Raw genomic sequence first — 19501 nt, 5'->3', positions numbered from 1 at the left:
TCACATAGGCACCCTCTGCCTGGCACATACCAAACTTCCAGACTCCTAGCAAGAAAGCAGATAATCAGCATAAACCACCTTGTACAAATAGTTTAGGCACAGGGAGCCATTCTTATCAGTACTGGGAATGGTGGGAACCCTCCTGAAAGCCAAGTTCCCAGATGCCAGCCAAGGGTCAGCCTTGCAAACAAGCCTTTCTAAGGATAGCAGTTTCAGGCCTGGTAACTCTTTTCTACACAATCTCCAGAGTCTGAACACTTGTCGTCATCACCATGATCACCTTGGTCATCTAGGCCACCACCGTCTCTTACTTCCTCGATTAATCACAGTAGTCTCTGTCCCCTCTACTTCTTCAGCCCCCTACAGACTGGTCTCCAGTAAGCAGCTCTAGTGACCCTGCTACAACGTTGGATCACATCACTCTTCTGCTCAGAACTCAAGACTGCTTCTCATTTGTTGTAATTGGAGTAAAAACTGAAGTCCATCTGTGGGCCCGTAAGGCCCCAGGTGATCCACCCCCCTCCCCCCATTACTTCTCTGACTGCCCCTCCTGCTGTCTTCCTTGCTCACCCTGCTCTAGCCGCGTGCCTCCCGGCTGATGCTCAGTTTCTCAGCAGGCTCGCATCTGCCTCAGGGCTTTCGTGTTTGCTCTTCCTTCTGTCTGGAATAGTTTCTGTGAGATGTCCACGTAACTTGCTCCCTCCGCGTTTTAGGTCTCTAATTAAATACCACCTTTTCTTTGAGGCCTTCCCTGACCACCTGATTTAGAACTGTATATATCTTTTTCTGATGTTTTCTTCTTATCCTCTCTCTAGTTCATTTTCCTGCATAGCAGTTATCTCCTTTTAATTTACTATATACATAATTTTGTTTGTTTTGTGGAGTTCTTTTTTTCCCTACTAGATTGTAAGCTAAGGGTGGGATTTTGTTGTCTCCCTGGTAGCTAGAATAATGGTTGGTACATATGAGGTACTCATTAAATACTGAATGAATGAATAAGGAACATACTAACTAAGGCAGTGGCAATTGGGGTAAGGGACAGTGGAGTAGGTAGGGAATGTTAAGCTGGACCTGATGACAGATTAGTTAAGTGGAAGTGATGGGAGAGGATCTTTGGGTTGGACTGCTGAGTGGTCAGTACCGTTCACTGCGATAGAGAAGATAGGAGAGAGAGTAGCTATCAGGGAAGTTCAGTTTGGGTGTAAATTTGGTTTGAGGTGTCTGAGCTACAGGGCCAGAGTGGAGTTGTTTCTCAGACCATAAAGGATTTGGAAGTCGCTGAGGGAGGAAAATTGGGAGACAAATAGGAAGAATAAGTCTAGTAAGTTAAAACAAGTCCAGCATGCACCACGCTAGAGGCCCTAAACAGGTATGTGTTTATAATAAGGTGGTGCAGAGCATCAGCCCTGGAGCCAGGCCACAGTTTGAGTGTAATCGGAGCGTAGTGCAGGGCAGCTAACCTAGAACTGCTCCCCCTGGTGCCTCGTCTTGGTAGAGAGGTGTGAACAGATGAAGTGAGCCTCAGATGAGGAAGGTGAAGGGACGTGGGTTTTGAAAGTGGCAGTAGGAAGTCAGGCCCCCCACCCCCACCCCCCCAAATACTGCCTCTGGGTCCTAGGTTTGAGCGACCTTCCCTCAGAGCCACAGGGAAGTCTCTACCCTGGTCAATAAGATGAGGCGTCAAGGGAGAGTCAGAAGAGATTCAGGATATAGGGGGAGTTTTTCCTATGGAACAGAGGTCTGAGGAAGCCCAGGAAAGGGGGCTCCAAGGTAGAGGAGAGGAGTAGAGGAAGTAATTTGGGGACAGTTTTGAGTGAGTCTCCGGTGGTGCTGGAGAGTTGATTTTGCTTAGGGTTCTACCTAGAAAGTTTAAAGAAGTGTAGAACCTTGGACAACAGGACACAAGAAGCTGCTGCTCTTCCCACCTCCTGAGAGGGCCCAGTAGTATGCTCCGTTTGGGGGAGGGGCTCTTGGGTAGCAGCCATGCTTTGAGGGAAACCCTAATGCTGGAAACTGTTGCCCAGACAAGTTAAGTCAGAGGATCTTTAGTTTAAAACAGCAATAGTCCCTGGTGATAGCAGGCTTAAATCTTAAGAAGCAGTCATGGGAGCTTGAGCGTTTGTTTGCTTTAAGTTGTGCATAGTTATAACCTAGTCTTACAGAGCCGAGAGTATAGTACAGGTATCAGTGTCTGTCTGTCTGTCTCTACACACACACACACACACACAAATGTACGTATGTACATATTTTTGCATATGTGTTACATGTGTAATTAAAACTTATTTAACAGAATTTTGGGTCATCACCAAAACTCACAAGGTCCTCTTATTAAAAATCTGGCTAAAGATGGGGCCGGCCCAGTAGTGTAGTGGTTAAGTTCATGTGTTCTGCCTCAGCAGCCGTGGGTTCATGGGTTTAGATCCAGGATGCGGACCTACACACCTCTCATCAAGCCATGCAGTGGAGGCATCCCAGATAGAAAATAGAGGAAGATGGACACAGATGTTAGCTCAGGGCCAATCTTCCTCACCAAAAAAAACCCAAAAAAACAAAAAATCTAGCTAAAGAGACTTCTGTGTCTTTACAGGATACCACAGCTGCCCCTTACGCATTTCAAGATGATCCTTATCTCATACCAGCATCTTCTCTGGAATCTGTGAGTATTTTCATGTAACTTTTCTAATATTATGTTTTTTCTTCCTGGTTTGGGTACAAGAGTGCGTATATAATTTAACTTAGTTGTAAAAATCTTTGGAAAGTTTACAGATGCTGATAGATAAATTGGTAGATTTCCTGAATCTTTTATTACTTTTATTAAAAAGTTTTATAGATTGGCTATGGAAAGGTTTTGGTGTTTAATACTTAGGGCACATTCACACTGGAGCAGTCCACTCAATTTAAATGTATTGTTTTTGTATACCTCAAGCTGTATACAAGATGTGACCTGAAATATGACACACACAGTAGCAGAGATGGATATATAATATTATGTAATTTAATTTCTAGTTGGATTTCTGTGTATTGTTGCATTCTTTTTTTTAGGGGAAAGAATGCTAATTCTTGCTGAGGGTGTAACTGCTCTCTGGAGTCTAAATTACATGTAAATACCAATTTATGTATAAATCTTTTTCTTTGTATAGCGTTCATTTTTGTTGGCAAAGAAGTCTGGGGAGAATGCAGCCAAGTTTATTATTAATTCACATCCCAAATATTTTCAGAAGGACATAGCTGAACCTCATATACCGGTAAGGAGAGGTAATCATGATTTTTAGATAATGCTGTATACAAATATAAACTAAACCAAGCTTTCATGGCTAACATTTGAATGCCCTCAATATTTGGGTGAAAAGTCTTTTGATGTATGTAGTTATCTTTGCTCACAACGCAAACCTTTTTTTTTTTTAAACTCATGGTTTTGCTCTTTATCTTATTTTTCCCATTTCGCTTCTGTGGCACCAGACTCTTGGATCTTTACCTCTGACTATTCCTTTTCAGTAGCTTTTCTCTCAACTCCTTAAGTGTTGGTGTCTTTCTTAGGTTTCCATGCTCAGTCGTTCTCTCTTTTTTCCTGTCTACACTCCTGCTTCCACGACCCTATCCTGCTTTTGGCAGTCTGGGATATCTGGCCTAGAGCCCTCTACTTTGAACACTAGTACTCTGGTTTCTCTTTAGATTGTGTAAATCTTTCACCTTAACTTTGAACTCCAAATTGGATTTCCACCTGCCTCTCTGTTCCACAGTCATGAAGAGGATTTGTGCAGTGCCTGCTGTGTGTTAGGCATTGTGCTTAGTGCTGTCAGTACCGTGGTAAACAATAGAGACGTGCCTCTGCCCTCCTGAGTTCATTAGTGGAAATAGTAACCTCAGACTTGCCATGTCCAAGATTACTCCCTCTCATATCTTCTTCCTTCCCAAAACACAGCCTTCCTGCTTCTCAAGTGGCAAATCAGGAATCCAGTGCAATTGTGTAGGTAAAAATATTGAAATCCTGAACTCAGCCAGTGGCAGTGATGGAATGTCATTTGCTAGCCCCCTGTTTCCCCTTCATGTTTTTGACTAACAGTGACTCTTCTGGGCTTAGTTCACTTTTGCTTGAAGCCTTCCATGGGTCCCCTGCCTCCATGGCGGCAGCAGTCTCACACCTCTGAGATCTCCTACGTCATTTACCATTCACACTGTGTCATAATTGTTTCCCTCCTTTATTAGACTGTAAGCACCTTGAAGGTAGAAAGTGACTTTCATCCCTACATGCCCAATGCCTCGCTTCGTGCCTGGCGTACAGTAATAAGTGTTCAATGAGTATATGAATTAGTGAGTGAGGTAAAATGTACATACCTTGGTGGTAGTAAATGTTTAGAGTAAAAGCAGCATCAAAGATGAAAGGTTTCTGCCTTTGGAAACCAGTTGTATGCTGACACTTTTAACCAAGATTGGGAGGAAAAGAGCGAGGGTGGTTTTATGAGGGGAAAATATAGTAAGTTCAACTAGAAATTGGGAGGGTTAGTTGGAAATAGGATTCTTCAGATATGGATTAAATATTTACATTTGGGTGCTTTTAAATTCTTCTCTCCAAGCTGAGATAGCTAAACGATCTTGTTTTGTAGACTCTCGAGGTTTTTTGGTAGATATTTTTTAAGTTGTATTTCCTACAAAGAAATTCATGTTAAAATGATAAATAGTATCTGGTGCGTGAAACATGGAATGGAACGGTGAAGTTTTATTTTGGTTTATTGGTGATAAAAGTTTTGTCCTGCCAGTTAGCATTTTGCCGTTACCTGTTTGTAGTAACTTTAACCATCTTGTTTTCCTAGTGTTTAATGCCTGAGTACTTTGAACCTCAGATTGAAGATATAAGCGAAGCTGCTCTAAAGGAACGAATTAAGCTCAGAAAAGTCAAAGCTTCGGTGGACATGTTTGATCAACTCTTGCAAGCAGGTGACTAAGTTCATTTAAAGCACCCCAGGGACGGAGGCCCGGAAGTGGGCCACAGTTAGATGGTCCCACTAGTCATGAGTAAAAGTTAACAGGCATTACTGCACTTACTCTGCTTGATAGCTGCATTTATATTTCTAACAGCTTAATAAATAATATTTCAATTTCTGCTTTGGCTTCATTTTAAAATTATAGGGGAGATAGAGTTGCACCTTTGTTAAGATATTGTCCTCTTGTGCTGCATCACAGGTAGAGAACTTACATAGCCATTCTTCCTTAGCTTCCATTTTTAACATTAGGTGTGTACCTATTGTATTCAGATTTCCTGTGCTCCTTAAGTATGTTTGGAAGGTGTAAAACAGGAAAGAAGAAATCTTTAAAAAGGAAAGAGCATTAAATGTGGGATCAAAGGCTTGGATACTGGTTCTAGTTCTGGCACTAATTAGCTCTGTGGCCTTGAAAAAGGCACTTAATTCCTCAGAGCTTCTGTCTCTAAAATCCTGTAGCTGTCCAAATTTGATCTGGGTAAACCTCCGGGGTATAGATCTAGATTGCATGACTTGTAAGCTACCATGAGAATGTACCTATAGTAACATGAAGGGCAGCGGCATTATTTAAGTTTGTGGGATCTGGAGTGCTGCTCAGTGATTTAGGATAAAAATCAACCAAACATACAAGAGATAGAAACTGGACTCAATCACTCAATACAGTGTTGAACACAAGAAGAAACCATTGCAGGAACCTGGTTTTGATGTGAAAATTTTGGTGTGTAGCCTGTTATAGCATTGGATGTACAAATGAATTGCTGACAGATTATAATTTAGGAAGGCTTTTCCCTCTGCTTGTTGAATTTGATAAAATCTGGTGTAAGTTTTCATTAAAGTTCTTAGTGCTAAGACTTGTTTTCCTCTGTTTTACACACTGTGTGGTGTAGGTGCATGCAGACATTCAGGAAACATTTTTAAAGACAGCATGTCAGACCCATAGCTCGGAGTAGCAGAATGAGCCAGCGCTCCAGAGGAGGGATCATAGGAAATTTTACTGTCAAGCCCCTAATAAGTGCCAAACACTTTGCTAGGCATTTAATCTACAATACCTTTTGAGTTGTTGTGTTTACAGTCATTTTATAAAGGAAACTAATAAGTAATTTTTCAGGGTCACACAGTTCTGGGATGGGAAGACCCAATCAAATTATACTCTTATCGCCTGTGTCCTCTCCACTCTGCCCTGCTCTTTTCTGGGCTTTTAAATTTCCTGATGAGTATTTTTATTATTGGTATATTTTCTTTAGAAAAATGCCGTTACTTTAAAACAGTAAATTATGTCTCATACTTCTTCCTGTTCCCTTTTAATAGGTATCAAGATGGGAGCATAATGTTTTGAGCAACAATTTTTATAAAAGGGTACTGTAATTAGACGTTATGCTAGTATTTCTAGGCAAGTATTTCAGTGAGGGCCTGGATCCAAGTGGAATGATTCTGCTTGCATTTGTAAAAATGGAACTGGGCCAGGGAAAGTAAGTGGCAATAATTTGCAGTCTTCGGTTTGGAGATGATAGTTAACACCATGAGACAGTTTTTCTGGGGATACGAATACATAAAATATTATTGTAAGCACACAGTCAAGCTTTGACGTGCTGTTTTAATTTTCTATGTCAGACAAACACGGTTAGTAGGGATTGTGTCCAGATCTGCATAACTCTAGGTGTTTAAGTTGATGCGGCATGCGTGCTCATCCATTGATAAAGTGGTGGACAATAGTAAATATGTAGCCAAGCAAGCCACAGCTCGTAGAAAAACAAGAATTTTAATCCAATGGGCTGTAGTGTAGTTCTTTGATATTTCAAGGTTACTTTCCCTTTTTTTCTCCTACCCACAGGAACTACTGTTTCTCTGGAAACAACTAATAGTCTCTTGGATTTATTGTGCTACTATGGTGACCAAGAGCCCTCAGCTGATTATCATTTTCAACAACGTGAACAATCAGAAGAGTCGGTAATGGCTTTGGGCAATGATTTTTAAGGTTTTTTTTTTTTATAGTAATACCTTCTCAAAATAAGGCGAGTTCGTGTGCCATGAGTTAGGATAGTAGAGATTTGTGCTGAGATGTGGGGTGGTACAGTAGCCTGATGAACAGTGTGCAGAGGAAGAGAGGGATTTAAACAATTATTTTAACACTAGTTCCCTTCTTAAAAGTATTTGGACCTTGCCTACCACATGCAGGCAAAGCTTTGGCCAGAAATCTTTGGGCAGGCCCCTCTGTCGTTGCTTACAGTGACAGTATGATGTGTAATAGACAGGGAAGGATCCCCTTCTGCCCACTCCCTCAAAACTTCATACATATGTAGGCGGGGAGGAGTGAGCACACGCTACTGGAGGTATAGGACAGTATTGTGCCAAGGGTTGGCCTGTTGAGACTCACTCGTAGCCTCTCTCTCAACCCAGGAGTTTCATTTCTAGAACTAGATCCCAAGGAAACTTTTGGATCAAGTGCACAAAGATGTATAGATGTGGGGCCGGCCTTGTGGCCGAGTGCTTAAGTTCACTTGCTCCACTTTGGCAGCCCAGAGTTTTGCCGGTTTGGATCCTGGGCGCGGACATGGCACTGCTCGTCAGACCATGCTGAGGCGCCGTCTCCCATAGCACAACCACAGGCACTCACAACTAGAATATACAACTATGTACTTGGGGGCTTTGGGGAGAAGGAGAAGGAAAAAACAAAAAAGATTAGCAACAGTTGTTAACTCAGGTGCCAATCTTTAAAAAAAAAAATGTATATATAACAGTTTTTGTAATATGATATTCATACCTATAATTGGAAAATAGTGAAAACAAATTAGGTGTCCAATAGTGAGTGATTGGATTATGGTAATAGTGTTGTGTGGTGACTGAGAGTACTAGTGTAGGTCTGTTTGGGTATGGACAGATTCATCACCCTTGATAAGAGGGAAAATAGGCTAAACAAGGTATGTTCCATTTTTATAAAAAATTTTTCATATGCATAAGGGAAAAGTCATTTTAAAAATTCAGTGTTTCTCTCTGGGTTATGGAATTATGGGTGTTTTTCTTCCAGTTTGTCTTCTCTAATTTTTTTCCCACTAAATGTGGATTATTTGTGTACAGAGTAAGATTTTAAAGTACAAAGATACTGGTTGTAGTCACACCCTGCCTTCCAGATTATCTTCTAGATTTCCTGGCGTGGCTTGCCTTCTGCCCCTCCAGCCCCAGCTACAGAGCCAGCACGGTCATATGTAAAGCCAGCCATGCTTGTCTCGCTCTGCATCAGCCTATTCCAAAAATTGGTTTATAAATAAAGGACAAGGTGTTGTCTTTTTAAAAAAATTTTAGCTTGTGTTCTGTCAGTGTTAGACATTAACTATATATTCCATACCCGGCAATGTTTTCTCTTGCTTTCACTCTAATAATAAACAATATCTCTGTATGGATCGAGGCCAACGTAGCCTCTGAGGAAGCAAGCTGGATGGTTTGGATTTCCGGTTTTTCACTCTAGGCCAGGCCATAGAGGGCAGTGGCTTTATCTCCTCTCTAGGCTGTCAGTTGTTGCTTTAAGGGCCAACTTTTTTTCATCTGTAAATGAGCTGATTTCCCCTTAAGAAATTAGCATTTCTTAATAAACGTTTGCTGGGTTTCCTCTTTGCCTTCTGCTGGATTCTATTTCCTTTGATAGTTTGATTTTGAGGAATCTAACTAGGAGAATGCATTCCATTGTCGTATTTTACTTTATTTCTGTTGATGGCTCATTTCAGGAAGAGGCCACAGAGGAAAATAATGAGAAATCTAGGAAGAAGGCTGGTCCTCAGTTGGGAGTTACTTGGAGGTATGTGTTACGTAGTTGGAGCCTTGTATTAATGGTTCCTCATGGTACATGGAATGTTCCCCTTCACCCCTTGAAGAAGACACCCTATAATTTTCAAAAATACAGTTGGTTTTCAGTATGTGATAGAAATATCCCAATTGGTGTTCATACGTGTTTGGACCTTTTTTCATAAGATCCTTATCTCCAGTCAGCAGCACAAGGTTGACACTTGACTTTTTCTTTTCTTTTTTTTCCGTTTAACTCCACGTAGCCTTCCATAGTATGGTTCCTTTGGTAGTTTCATCAGTAGTCCTATGTTGCAGTATATACCTCTAATTCTGAAAGAGTCAGTATTTTGATTACATAAGAATACACGTACACTAGACTGTAGTTCTAAATTAAGACTACTGACCAGCGAGCAGAAATATTCAGTACTTCTGAGCAAAAGGTGAATAACATTAAACTAACATTTGAGAATTTAAATTAACTGAGTAGAAGTGTCTAAATAAAAGGTATTTCACACAGATGTCTGGAGAAGGAAAGCTGCCACTAATATCTAGTCTTTTTTGAAGTAATAAATTGAATCAAAAATTAAATTTCTTCAGTAGATTTTAATGATTTAAAATAGTAGTTAAGAGCATGGACTTTAGGGTACCATCTTGGGTCAAATCCTGGCTTTATCACATTTCAAAGACATTGGTAAGAGAGAATCAAGGTACAGCATAGTTTGTATAATGTGATACCTTTGTGGGTTTTCTGTTGTTGTTTGTATTGAGGTCATAATAGTTTATAACATTGTGAAGTTTCAGTTGTACATGACTAGTTGTCAGTCACCATATATATGTGCCCCTTCACCCCTCATTGCCCACCTCATAACCCCCTTCCCCTCTGGTAACCACTAATCTGTTCTCATTGTCCATGTGTGAGTATATCTTCCATGTATGAATGAAATCATATGGTGTTTCTCTTTCTCTGTCTGGCTTATTTCACTTAGCATGATACCCTCAGGGTCCATCCATGTTGTTGCAAATGGGACAATTTTGTCCTTTTTTATGGCTGAGTAGTATTCCGTTGTATGTATATACCACATCTTCTTTATCCATTCGTTAGTCCATGGACACTCAGGCCAAGTTGTTGCGCCCGGGGCCAGGGGTTTGCTTTTTTCCTGTGAGCGATTCTGCACTCACTGCCTGGACTGGTAGGCACGCCCCTGCGATTGCTTACCTGCCTCAGTGTGGGGCGTTCCCACAGGCTGGGAGGTAACTGAAGTGCAAGCTTTCCTGCACAGGCCTTCCTTCTCTCCCTTCTCATCTCAGGGTTGCGTGCCAGCCAATGTGTGGTCCTGCCCCTAGGTTGCTGCCGGGCGGAGGGAGAGGCCATCCCCTTTACCATCTTCCACTGCCTCCTGGGGTATCCAGCACCTTCACCTTCAGACATATGGCTGTGGATGTCCTCTTGGTTTATGACTGTCCTTTTCGTTGTATCTTAGTGGGGAAAGACTTAAGGGAAGAGCTCACTCTGCCGTGATGCTGACGTCACGGGTTTTTTGGGGATTTTTTTTCCTAAGAGAGGGAAAATAGATATGCTAGAATATGATGTATGTACGTGTGCTAGAATATGACAGAGGGATTCAGGAGAAACCACTTCTCTGTCGTTGCCTCTGGGGAACTGTGATTGGAGGAGGTTGGGAAAACTTCGCCCTATTGTACCGTTTGCTGTTGGTTTAATACCTTGAGTGTATACTGTCTTTTCAGAAATCTTTCCGTTTCGTTCCTGATTCTGCTACTTAACTGCAAGGCCTTGGACAACTTAAGGTCTTTGAGCCTCAGTTTTTCCCATTTTCAAAATGATAACCATCTCTTTGTGGGTGGCAAGAGTTGTTTGAAATTATATGCATAAAGTGTTTAGCACAGTGCCTAGAACACTGTAAACCCTCAGTAAATTGTGGTGCTGTTGTTTTTTTCTGTTGCCCCTGGTTCATATTTACTCTCTTTTATGCAGAGCAAAAAACAATGCTGAGAGAATCTTTGCTCTAATGCCTGAGAAAAATGCACATTCCTACTGCACAATGATCCGAGGAATGGTGAAGGTAGCGTTTGTTTTATATGTTTTTATCCTTAATTTCTACTGACTCATGGTTTCTCACCTCAGAATTACTGATGTTTCGAGCCAGATAATTTGTTGTGGCGGGGGCCGCCCAGTGTGTTGTAGGATGTTTCATAGCTCCCTGGCCTCTGCCCTGGCATGCCAGGAGTACATCCTCAGTACCCCCAGCTGTGACAACTAAACTTGTCTACAGGCATCACCACATGTCACTTGAGAAGCACAGTTGCCCTTGGTAAAGAACCACTGCACTAGAGCATACGCTTTATGAGAAGTGGGACCTTGTCTGTTTCTTTACTGCCTTACTCCTGAACCCTAGAAGAGTAGATATGCAAATATTTCTTAAGTGAACAAATTGGATGATGCTTAGTTTTTATCCTCTCCCTCTTCAGCACCGAGCTCCTGTGCAGGCATTAAACTTGTACACTGAATTATTGAACAACAGACTTCGTGGTAAGTGTGTTTGGAGAATTCCCCTCACTCCTCCTTTTTCTTTCCTTAAGAATCTGAAATCTTTGGATCTTGCCTCAATCATTAGCTCAGTTTTTAGTCTTTTCCTGTGGTATTGGTGATTAAAGCAGGAATACATCCAGAAAAGAAAGTGGTTTTCCAGTTTCGTGGACCACGTGGTAATGAGCCAGGAGCCACATGTGTATGCCTTAAACTGAGCCATTTAGGAGTTAATCTTCAACCCCAAATTTTGTTAAAGTACTTTTCTTCTTTTACAGCTGATGTATACACCTTCAATGCAGTGATTGAAGCAAAAGCATTGATGGTAAATGAGAAATTTGAGGAAAAATGGAATAACATACTGGTAAGGAAACCTCATTTTGTCTTCTGATAGGCCTGAAATACATGGGATAGAGACAGCATTCGCAGAGCAGCTACATGGCACTCACCGTGCTGGGCACTCAGATAGCAGCTACTTGTTTACTGCCTTTCCTGCAACCCTCTCATTTAAGTAGCTGTGTCTGACATGAGAAGAAAGTTAGTTGACCTGGAGCATACAGCTAGAATTTGGGAAGACCTGGGTTGCATTGTTCATTTATTTCTCATGATAGTTTATTACAAAAATAATGCATATTTATTCAAAATTTTTATCAGGTAGGTTTAAAGAAACTGAAATCACTTGATTGAAGTAATTTAGGAATAGGAAATGTTTTTATACCATACTGCTCATTTATAAAGGAAAAACACAATCTCTTCTAGTCTATTCTTTTGCTTGAGTCTCAGCAGACTCCCTTGGCAAGGACTGAAGACAGTTGAATACGTTGATCCAGTTGGTGTGGGGTGTCTGAATCGAGGGGCTTCTCTAAAAGGCAAAGTCACTTGTCTTGCTAATAGGTAATTCTTAAATTAGGGATATGTTTATTAACCTGCTTTAGACATAGCCAGAGAGCCAAGTTCTTTTTCAGTATGTAGTATTAGTTTATTGGACAAATTATCTACCCAGGCATAAAAAAATACTTTGGCTTTTGATTCGCTTAGGAGCTGCTGAAGCAAATGGTTGCACAGAAGGTGAAACCAAATCTACAAACTTTTAATACAATTCTGAAGTGTCTCCGAAGATTTTATGCATTTGGAAGATTGCCAGCCTTACAGACCTTACGTGAGATGAAAGCCATTGGAATAGGTAAGGATGTGTCCTAGAGTCCCTCACTGATGCCCGAGACAGTGCTGACCAGACGTTTCAGGTCTAAACAAGCCAAAAAGAGACCGCCAACTCTTTTTTTTGCTGTTTACGTAATATGTTGGGAGTTTCCTTTCTACCACTTGGCACACTTAATTATATGTGTTTACTACGGTGGGAGCTCCTGTGTCATCTTTGTCTTCTTTATAGCAAATTACAACGTTCTCCTAGTATTTTAGGTACTTTTTTATGGATCTCTTGATTCTGGGGAAACTTGTTCACTTAGAGTTAGCTAGCTTTAAATCCCTTTACATTTTCTAGCATAATGAGGTGTTTGAATCCCAGTGTGTGCTAGTGTACTGTATATTTTTCAGTACTTTATTGAAGGTTGTTTTGGAAATCACTTCAGTTTACTTTAGTGTTCTTAACTGAACAATCACAGTACAGAGCATTAGCTGTAACATTTTAGTACTAAGTGTCTGGACTTTCTAAAAGCGATTCAGTCTTTATGACACCTTTCACCTTAACATTAATCAGATAAGTTAGGAAATGTCTTTGTTCAAAGGAGTAGAAGTGCATCATCTTGTACTTAAATACCAGCATCAGTATGTTTTTAGTTCAGTATGCCTTAGCAAACCATATTTTGGATAGCTGTGTTTGACTTATTTATTTTTTTCTATCCACCTGGTAATTTGAGAACCCTCGCTTGCAACGTATCACTATATTATTCAGCTGTTTTATCAACAAGGTATGTATGACATTATGTTATGTTAATTTCTGTAGAAAGTTGGCCCAGCTCCCTTAATTTCGTTGATTAATTGTTGTACGTTACCTTCTCTGTATATAAATTAAGAATAGAGAATTCACAAACTAACATCATCCACAGCCTGAGCAAAAAGTTATTTTTGTGGGTGGTCACCTTGTTTGTGATACGAACCTTGAGCTGGAGGGGAGAGGGATCATTTAGTGTACTAACAGTGTTGGTGTGCGGTTAGAACTGGTCAGAAGGTACTTGAGTTGGGAGTTCCTTTTGCTCTCCAGAGCTGTGCTGTCCAGTACAATAGCCACCAGCTATATTTAATTAAAAATTTTGAACTGCCTTAGTGCTTAGCCACATGTGGCTGGTGGCTGCTGTGTTTGGTGGTGCATATTTGGAACATTTCCTTCTTTGCAGGTAGTTCTTGAATATTGCTGCTCCACAGTCACCTTAACCTTAATTTGAAGCCTTGTGGGAGAACCGTGAGGCTCCCTTTGTCACCTGCTTTTAGTTCAGCCAGTCCCTCTTGGAGCTGTGCTCTGTTGAATGGACTTTGGAGAGGCACACCTGAGTTGAAATTTCACCTCCACCATTTACCAGCTGTGTCAAAAGGGACTGGCAACCTTACCTGAGGAATAATGCCGTCAGAGTGTAATGGTTAAATGAATTGCACAGCGTCTGATCCCATGCTTGGAAGGCGCACAGGAGACGCTCGTAATCTCTTGCTTTTTGTCTGTTTGCCCCAACCAGAGAAAGAACCCCTGGGTTCAGAAATGACAGCTCTAGTCCTTCTCTCCTGTGATAGACTTTATATGCAACAGAAAAACTTGATAATCACTCTCTTTTGGAGGGCTGAGTTTACAAAATCCATATTCTCGTGTACAGGGAGGTGTTTGATCTTTTAGGGTGGGGGACAGGTTAGCTTGGAAGCGGGTAAGCAGTTTACACAATTATATCTTCTAAAATTTTCCTCAACCTTGGTGAGGTAGTGAAGCTAGTCTTTCTGGCCCCAAAGCTTGTTCCATTCCTCTACTGTCACATATCACATTGATTCCGTTGCTAACCAAGCCAGTGGGACTTAGGCTTCCTAAGCGACACCCATGCCGGTGGGGGCAGAGTGGGATGAGGTGTATCAGTTTGTCTTATGTATGTAATTTACCTGCCTGCAATAGTAATTTCTGGGAATTTACCCAAAGGAGAAAGCCTAAAATACTGGAGAAACACTACATATGAATTAGAATATGTACCTAATAATAAAGTTAGGAATGGTAGCAAATGGAAACCTGCTTGAGGAAATTATCAGAATACATCTCTGCTGTCATTAAAATGCTATGATCACTTGTGTGTGGATAAGGTAGGGAAGAGAATGTGGGTGAATAATGTGATATGCTTGGGAATATTGTAGGAGCATTTTCTTACCTAGTGATACTCAGTTCATGTGATTTTAGAGGACTGTCCGTGTCCATTAATTCTACAGTTTTCTTTTTCTTGGCCTTCTCATCCTGATTATTCTTTAAAGGAATAGTAGTGATTACTAGCAAAAACTATGTTTGTTTTCCTAAGAATACAGGTTTGGCGAGGGGGGCTGTGTGTCTGTCTCCCAGTTCAGTGAAAGTCAGGCATGTGAAGAGACTAAGAAGGAATGGAAGAGTCTCTGTTGGGAGCACATAGCCAAAGATCAGTAACTGTCCCAGAACTTAGGGAGAGCTGCCCTCTGTAGGTGCATTTGTTCCTTTAGCAAGCTGGTGCCCTGACCAGCTGTGCCAGGCCTTACACTGCAGGTGGAGGAAGGAGAAATGTGGCTGCCTGTACTAGGTGCTGTGTGCTTGGTGGTGGCAGAGGAAGTGGACTCACGATAAACCATTTGCTTCCTTATTCTGTAGAGAGCTCTGCAAAAGGATCACCCCTCATAATCTATGACATCATGAATGAAGTAATGGGAAAGAAATTTTCCCCAAAGGACCCAGATGATGGTATGTACAGAAATTGCTTGTGTAACACAGAGCCTGTTTTCCGGGTACTGGTTAGTAGAGGCTTCTGAGGACAAGGTGTAAGTTAGCTTAGTGATCTTTCGGGTTATTATTCTGAGAAAGCCAAAATGTCTGTGGCACCTTGCTGTATCCCTCCGCTCCTCTTGAGTTTTCATTCCTTTAGGTTTGTCTTACGCATTGAAAGTTTTGTTGCCAGGATTTTAATTAACGTTACTGACTTGAAAATATGTTTTATCCATGGTAACCAAGGCTCTTGGGAACTTTCTTTTTCAGATGCGTTTTTTCAGTCAGCCATGAGAGTTGTAAGTACCATTTCTTGCTTAACTTGTTTTCCCTTTTCCTTTTATCCATTTCCTAAATTTATCTGTAACTGGTTGGTGGGAGGATGTCTTCTTGATTCTTTGACTTTCTCTTACTTCTTTTCATGTCTTTTGGTTCTGTTTTTCTTATTGGTTTCTCTAAAATCTGTGTTAAATCACATAACATCCCTTCCCTGTGTTTATTGTATACATTGTCTTTTTTCATACTTTTGTTCAAATAAGTTTTCAGAGTATTTCATATTTGGCTGTTGGTAACTTTTTAAATTGAAGATGATTCTTTTTAATTTTGGTTTTTCATTTTATCATGCTAATTATAGGAAAAAATTCAAGCAGTTTCAGAATAAATTAGCATATCTTTTTTTCTAAGGATAATTGCTTTACAGTTTAGTGTGTATCTTTCTAGGGTTTTTCCTCTGTGTATTCAGACATGCACACCCAGATGCATTTCCATGGTGTTTGGTTTGTTGACAGCAATAAAGTATTCCATAGATGAGAAAGACTGCAATTTAACTTAGAACTCTTCTCCTATGGATGGATTTTGGAGTTACTTCATGGGGTTTTTTTGCTAGTACAGTGATGCTGGAGTGGGCATTCCATCTCTCTTTTGTGCATGTGATCAAGTATTTTTGTAGGATTGATTTCTGAAGGTATAATTTCTAGGTCAAAATCATTTTGTTTTAAATTTCGCGGAACTTGGGAGTTTGTTGTGATTTCCCACCCCTACCCACCGCCTTTCTTGTAACTCATTTGCTGTCCACCAGTAATACACTGAATCAGCATATGAGTATTTCCACAAGAAACTTGTGCTTTTTTTCTTTATGTAACGAGCCACTGTTTGGCTGATAAGGATCTTGGAGTGATGCCTTCTACTTGTAAATTTTCAGTGCTCATCTCTCAGAGATCTAGAACTTGCTTACCAAGTACATGGGCTTTTAAACACTGGAGACAACTGGAAATTCATTGGACCTGATAATCGACGTAATTTCTATTAGTAAGTGTGTTGGAAATGTATCCTTTTGCATTAATGGCGCACCTTTAAGCAACCATTAGTGAATTTTGCAAGTGGGAGGCTGTTGGTGGCCCTCCTATCTCACCTCTGATTTCAGGTAGCACACCTCACTTAACAGTACGTGTTAATTGAGTGCTTGGAAATTCAAACAGTGCTAAAACTGATCTGCCAGAATGAGATGTCTTGCTGTATATCTTTTCAGCTGTTTTTCTTTGTAGCACTTTAAATGCACATATCTTCTACACCCTTCTATTTTATATTTTTGAATTTTTAGTAGGGTGAGTCCCTCAAGATTTCATCACAGCTTCTTGTTTTTAAAGATGAACAACATACTAGAGTCCAAAGAGACTCCTTAAGTGGATTTGCTTTTAAGCGGATGAAAACAAGAACTAAAGGAGGCAGCCTGTTAATGAGGGTGTGATGAATCCTTGCTTCACATGAAATGCTTAGGAAATGAATATGATGTTCACTGTCTGCTCCCCATGAGCTGAGAGTATACTGAGGAGGCAGTCCTGAATGACCAGTTCATAAGAAGGTATTAATTAGGAAGTCCAGAAAGCAGTTAGCACCTCCTGGGTCAAGCATTGGCCCATGTAACTTGAAATTGTTTATAACATGTAAATTGTTGTAAAATTGTATGTAATGTGTCATTATATAAACATACTTTTTCTCCCCATTGCAGTTCCAGGTTTTTCAGTTTGCTTTGCCTAATGGAACAAATTGATGTCACTTTGAAGTGGTATAAGGACCTGATACCTTCAGTAAGATGATTCGTTACTAATCATTTATTATTGTAGACATGTTTGTTGGGTATCTTTTCTGATTTATACTTCAAAAATATATTTGTATTTCTCTTAATCAGGTCTTCTTTCCCCATTCTCAAACATTGATAGATCTTCTCCAAGCATTGGATGTGGCCAACCGACTAGAATTGATCCCTCAGATTTGGAAAGGTTGGTTTCAGCTTATGTGTGCACACCTGTCTCACTTCATTGTCCCACATTTTGATTAACAGACATGTTAACGTTGTTAAGAGATGAAAACTTGCATGTTTGACTAAATCGAATAGATTAGTTGAGGTCTACTTCAGGTTCGCGTGCTCATGTTACATATTGGATTACTTGAGTGAAAATGACCTAAATTAGTGCCTTCGTGACAAGAAAAGGCTAGATTTTGTGTACCTGTTGCGTGACATGACAAAGGGAGACTCAGTGCTAATTACATGGTACACCCTAAATCTAAATGCAGGTCTCTAACCCCAAGGCCTATGTCTTTCCTCTGTGCCATGTTGTATCACTGTGGTTCAGTTGCTAACCAATCAGTGATGCTTCGTGTTTCTAAGAAATAGCCATGACTGTTGGTTTGTGTGTGTGTTTGTGTCTTATGTGCATAAATTGGCTGCGGAAGGTGCTGTATCTCTTCCACCAGGTGACTGAGATCTTAAAGTCAGTTTCTCTCTGCCTCAAGTTTCCATGTCTGAAACCCTGAGACCACAGTCCTCCCCTACTACTGCACAAGACTGTTCTAGTGATTGTATGTACAAGACCGTTGACGATACCCAGCTGCTGTGAAACAGCATCTTACCACACGGAGCTGGTGGCTTCTCAAGTGTAGTGCGTGTGCTGTGTTTAACACTTGACCAGCACAGGTTACTGGCATTGGCTTTCACTGCTCTTATGTCTCTGCTTACCGTGACTCATCCTGCTGGTTTTCTGCAATCCTCGGAGTAAACCTGGTATAGGTAATGTCAGCAGCTTACTTTCACCCATCAAATATGGGTGACAGCTGACAGTGGACAAAGGTCAGCCAGAGAGTGTTGGTTTTACGTGATGGTGATCACTTCTCACTTTTTTGTTCCTTTTTTGTTTCAAGATAGTAAAGAATATGGTCATACTTATCGCAGTGACCTGAAAGAAGAGATTCTGATGCTCATGGCAAGGGATCAGCACCCACCAGAGGTAGGATGTATTGCTCCTCAGGTTTGGTTATTGTTAGAGTACGCTAACGAGTATATTCTCTAGTACTAAGGGCCCTGTAAGAGCACTTTCCCCGGTTTCATCTGTCATTGTGGAGAACTCTGCCATCTAAACCCATGTTGCCACCTACACATATCCACCCATTAGCAGATTACCATTTCTAAAGTCACTCATTTCTCTAGACCAAAGCAAAGAATATGAAAATAACGTCACTCTGTCCTGATAATTAATAGCAGTTTGTGCTGTTTTTTTTTTTATTGCTATCTGAAAAGAGACCTATAGTTGGATTTGAAAGATGTGGCTAGTCACATTTTTACCCCGGGGCAGTGGGGGGTTTTTTGTTTTTACTTGTGTGCAATATGTGTGATGTAGTCACTTGCTCAAAAATTTTAATGGTCTCATGGAGTCTCCTGAACTTGAATTCTTATAAAACCAGTTAGGCAGTTCTGCTGACTCTTAGAGCCTCTCAGCTTCAGGTGGCGTTTGCTGACTGTGCTGCAGATATCAAATCTACGTATGAAAACCAAGATGCCAGACAGACTGTTCCTGATTGGCCAGCCAACCCTCTGAACTATATAGCTGTCCTTTTTTTAAGGGCTGGGAGAACCCAGGAAGCCTGGTGAGTACAATCCCCCAGGTGTGAATTAGCAGCGTTGGTACTTGGGTCTCAGGGAACCTTCACCCTGGTCAGGAGAGGTTCTCTTAATTTGGCTCTATGATGTGTAGTTTATCAGGAGACAAATGAGTTTTCTACATAATGCGTTTTCAGTGGAACTTCCAAATATCAACTGAAAAGCAAACTTTTGGAATAAGGCCAGTATATGGGGTGTATTTAAGAGAGGATGTGGTTCCGTGGGCTAATTCTTTCCATTTCTGACCTGTTTTCTGTATCCGTGGGCAAGTAAGTCACTTATCTGTCTGCTTAAATAAAGAGCAAAGTGATCGAAGAATCTTATTTTTGAAAATG

General features: G+C 40.8%; 1 protein-coding gene across 4 annotated transcripts in view; it reads left to right on the top strand.

Moving 5' to 3' along the window:
- Positions 1 to 19501, top strand: part of PTCD3 (pentatricopeptide repeat domain 3) — a 31192-nt gene that overhangs the window by 8985 nt on the left and 2706 nt on the right. For all 4 annotated transcript variants that reach the window (XR_011525923.1, XR_011525922.1, XM_070572190.1 and 1 more), the window contains exons 5-21: positions 2588 to 2656; positions 3141 to 3245; positions 4812 to 4935; positions 6811 to 6926; positions 8699 to 8769; positions 10750 to 10837; positions 11244 to 11304; positions 11580 to 11665; positions 12340 to 12484; positions 13179 to 13229; positions 15122 to 15211; positions 15503 to 15531; positions 16434 to 16540; positions 17241 to 17319; positions 17421 to 17511; positions 18431 to 18516; positions 19005 to 19153. Coding sequence is in view for 2 of the 4 variants with exons in the window: in XM_070572190.1 (XP_070428291.1) it covers positions 2588 to 2656; positions 3141 to 3245; positions 4812 to 4935; positions 6811 to 6926; positions 8699 to 8769; positions 10750 to 10837; positions 11244 to 11304; positions 11580 to 11665; positions 12340 to 12484; positions 13179 to 13229; positions 15122 to 15211; positions 15503 to 15531; positions 16434 to 16540; positions 17241 to 17319; positions 17421 to 17511; positions 18431 to 18516; positions 19005 to 19153 (1547 nt within the window). In the remaining 2 variants the exon portion in view is untranslated. The remainder of the gene's footprint in view (positions 1 to 2587; positions 2657 to 3140; positions 3246 to 4811; positions 4936 to 6810; positions 6927 to 8698; positions 8770 to 10749; positions 10838 to 11243; positions 11305 to 11579; positions 11666 to 12339; positions 12485 to 13178; positions 13230 to 15121; positions 15212 to 15502; positions 15532 to 16433; positions 16541 to 17240; positions 17320 to 17420; positions 17512 to 18430; positions 18517 to 19004; positions 19154 to 19501) is intronic.

This window comes from Equus przewalskii, chromosome 14, assembly GCF_037783145.1.
Source record: "Equus przewalskii isolate Varuska chromosome 14, EquPr2, whole genome shotgun sequence".
Lineage (NCBI taxonomy): Eukaryota > Metazoa > Chordata > Mammalia > Perissodactyla > Equidae > Equus > Equus przewalskii.
Note: the sequence above shows the minus strand (reverse complement) of the source record. Positions and strands in the feature narration are given on the sequence as shown.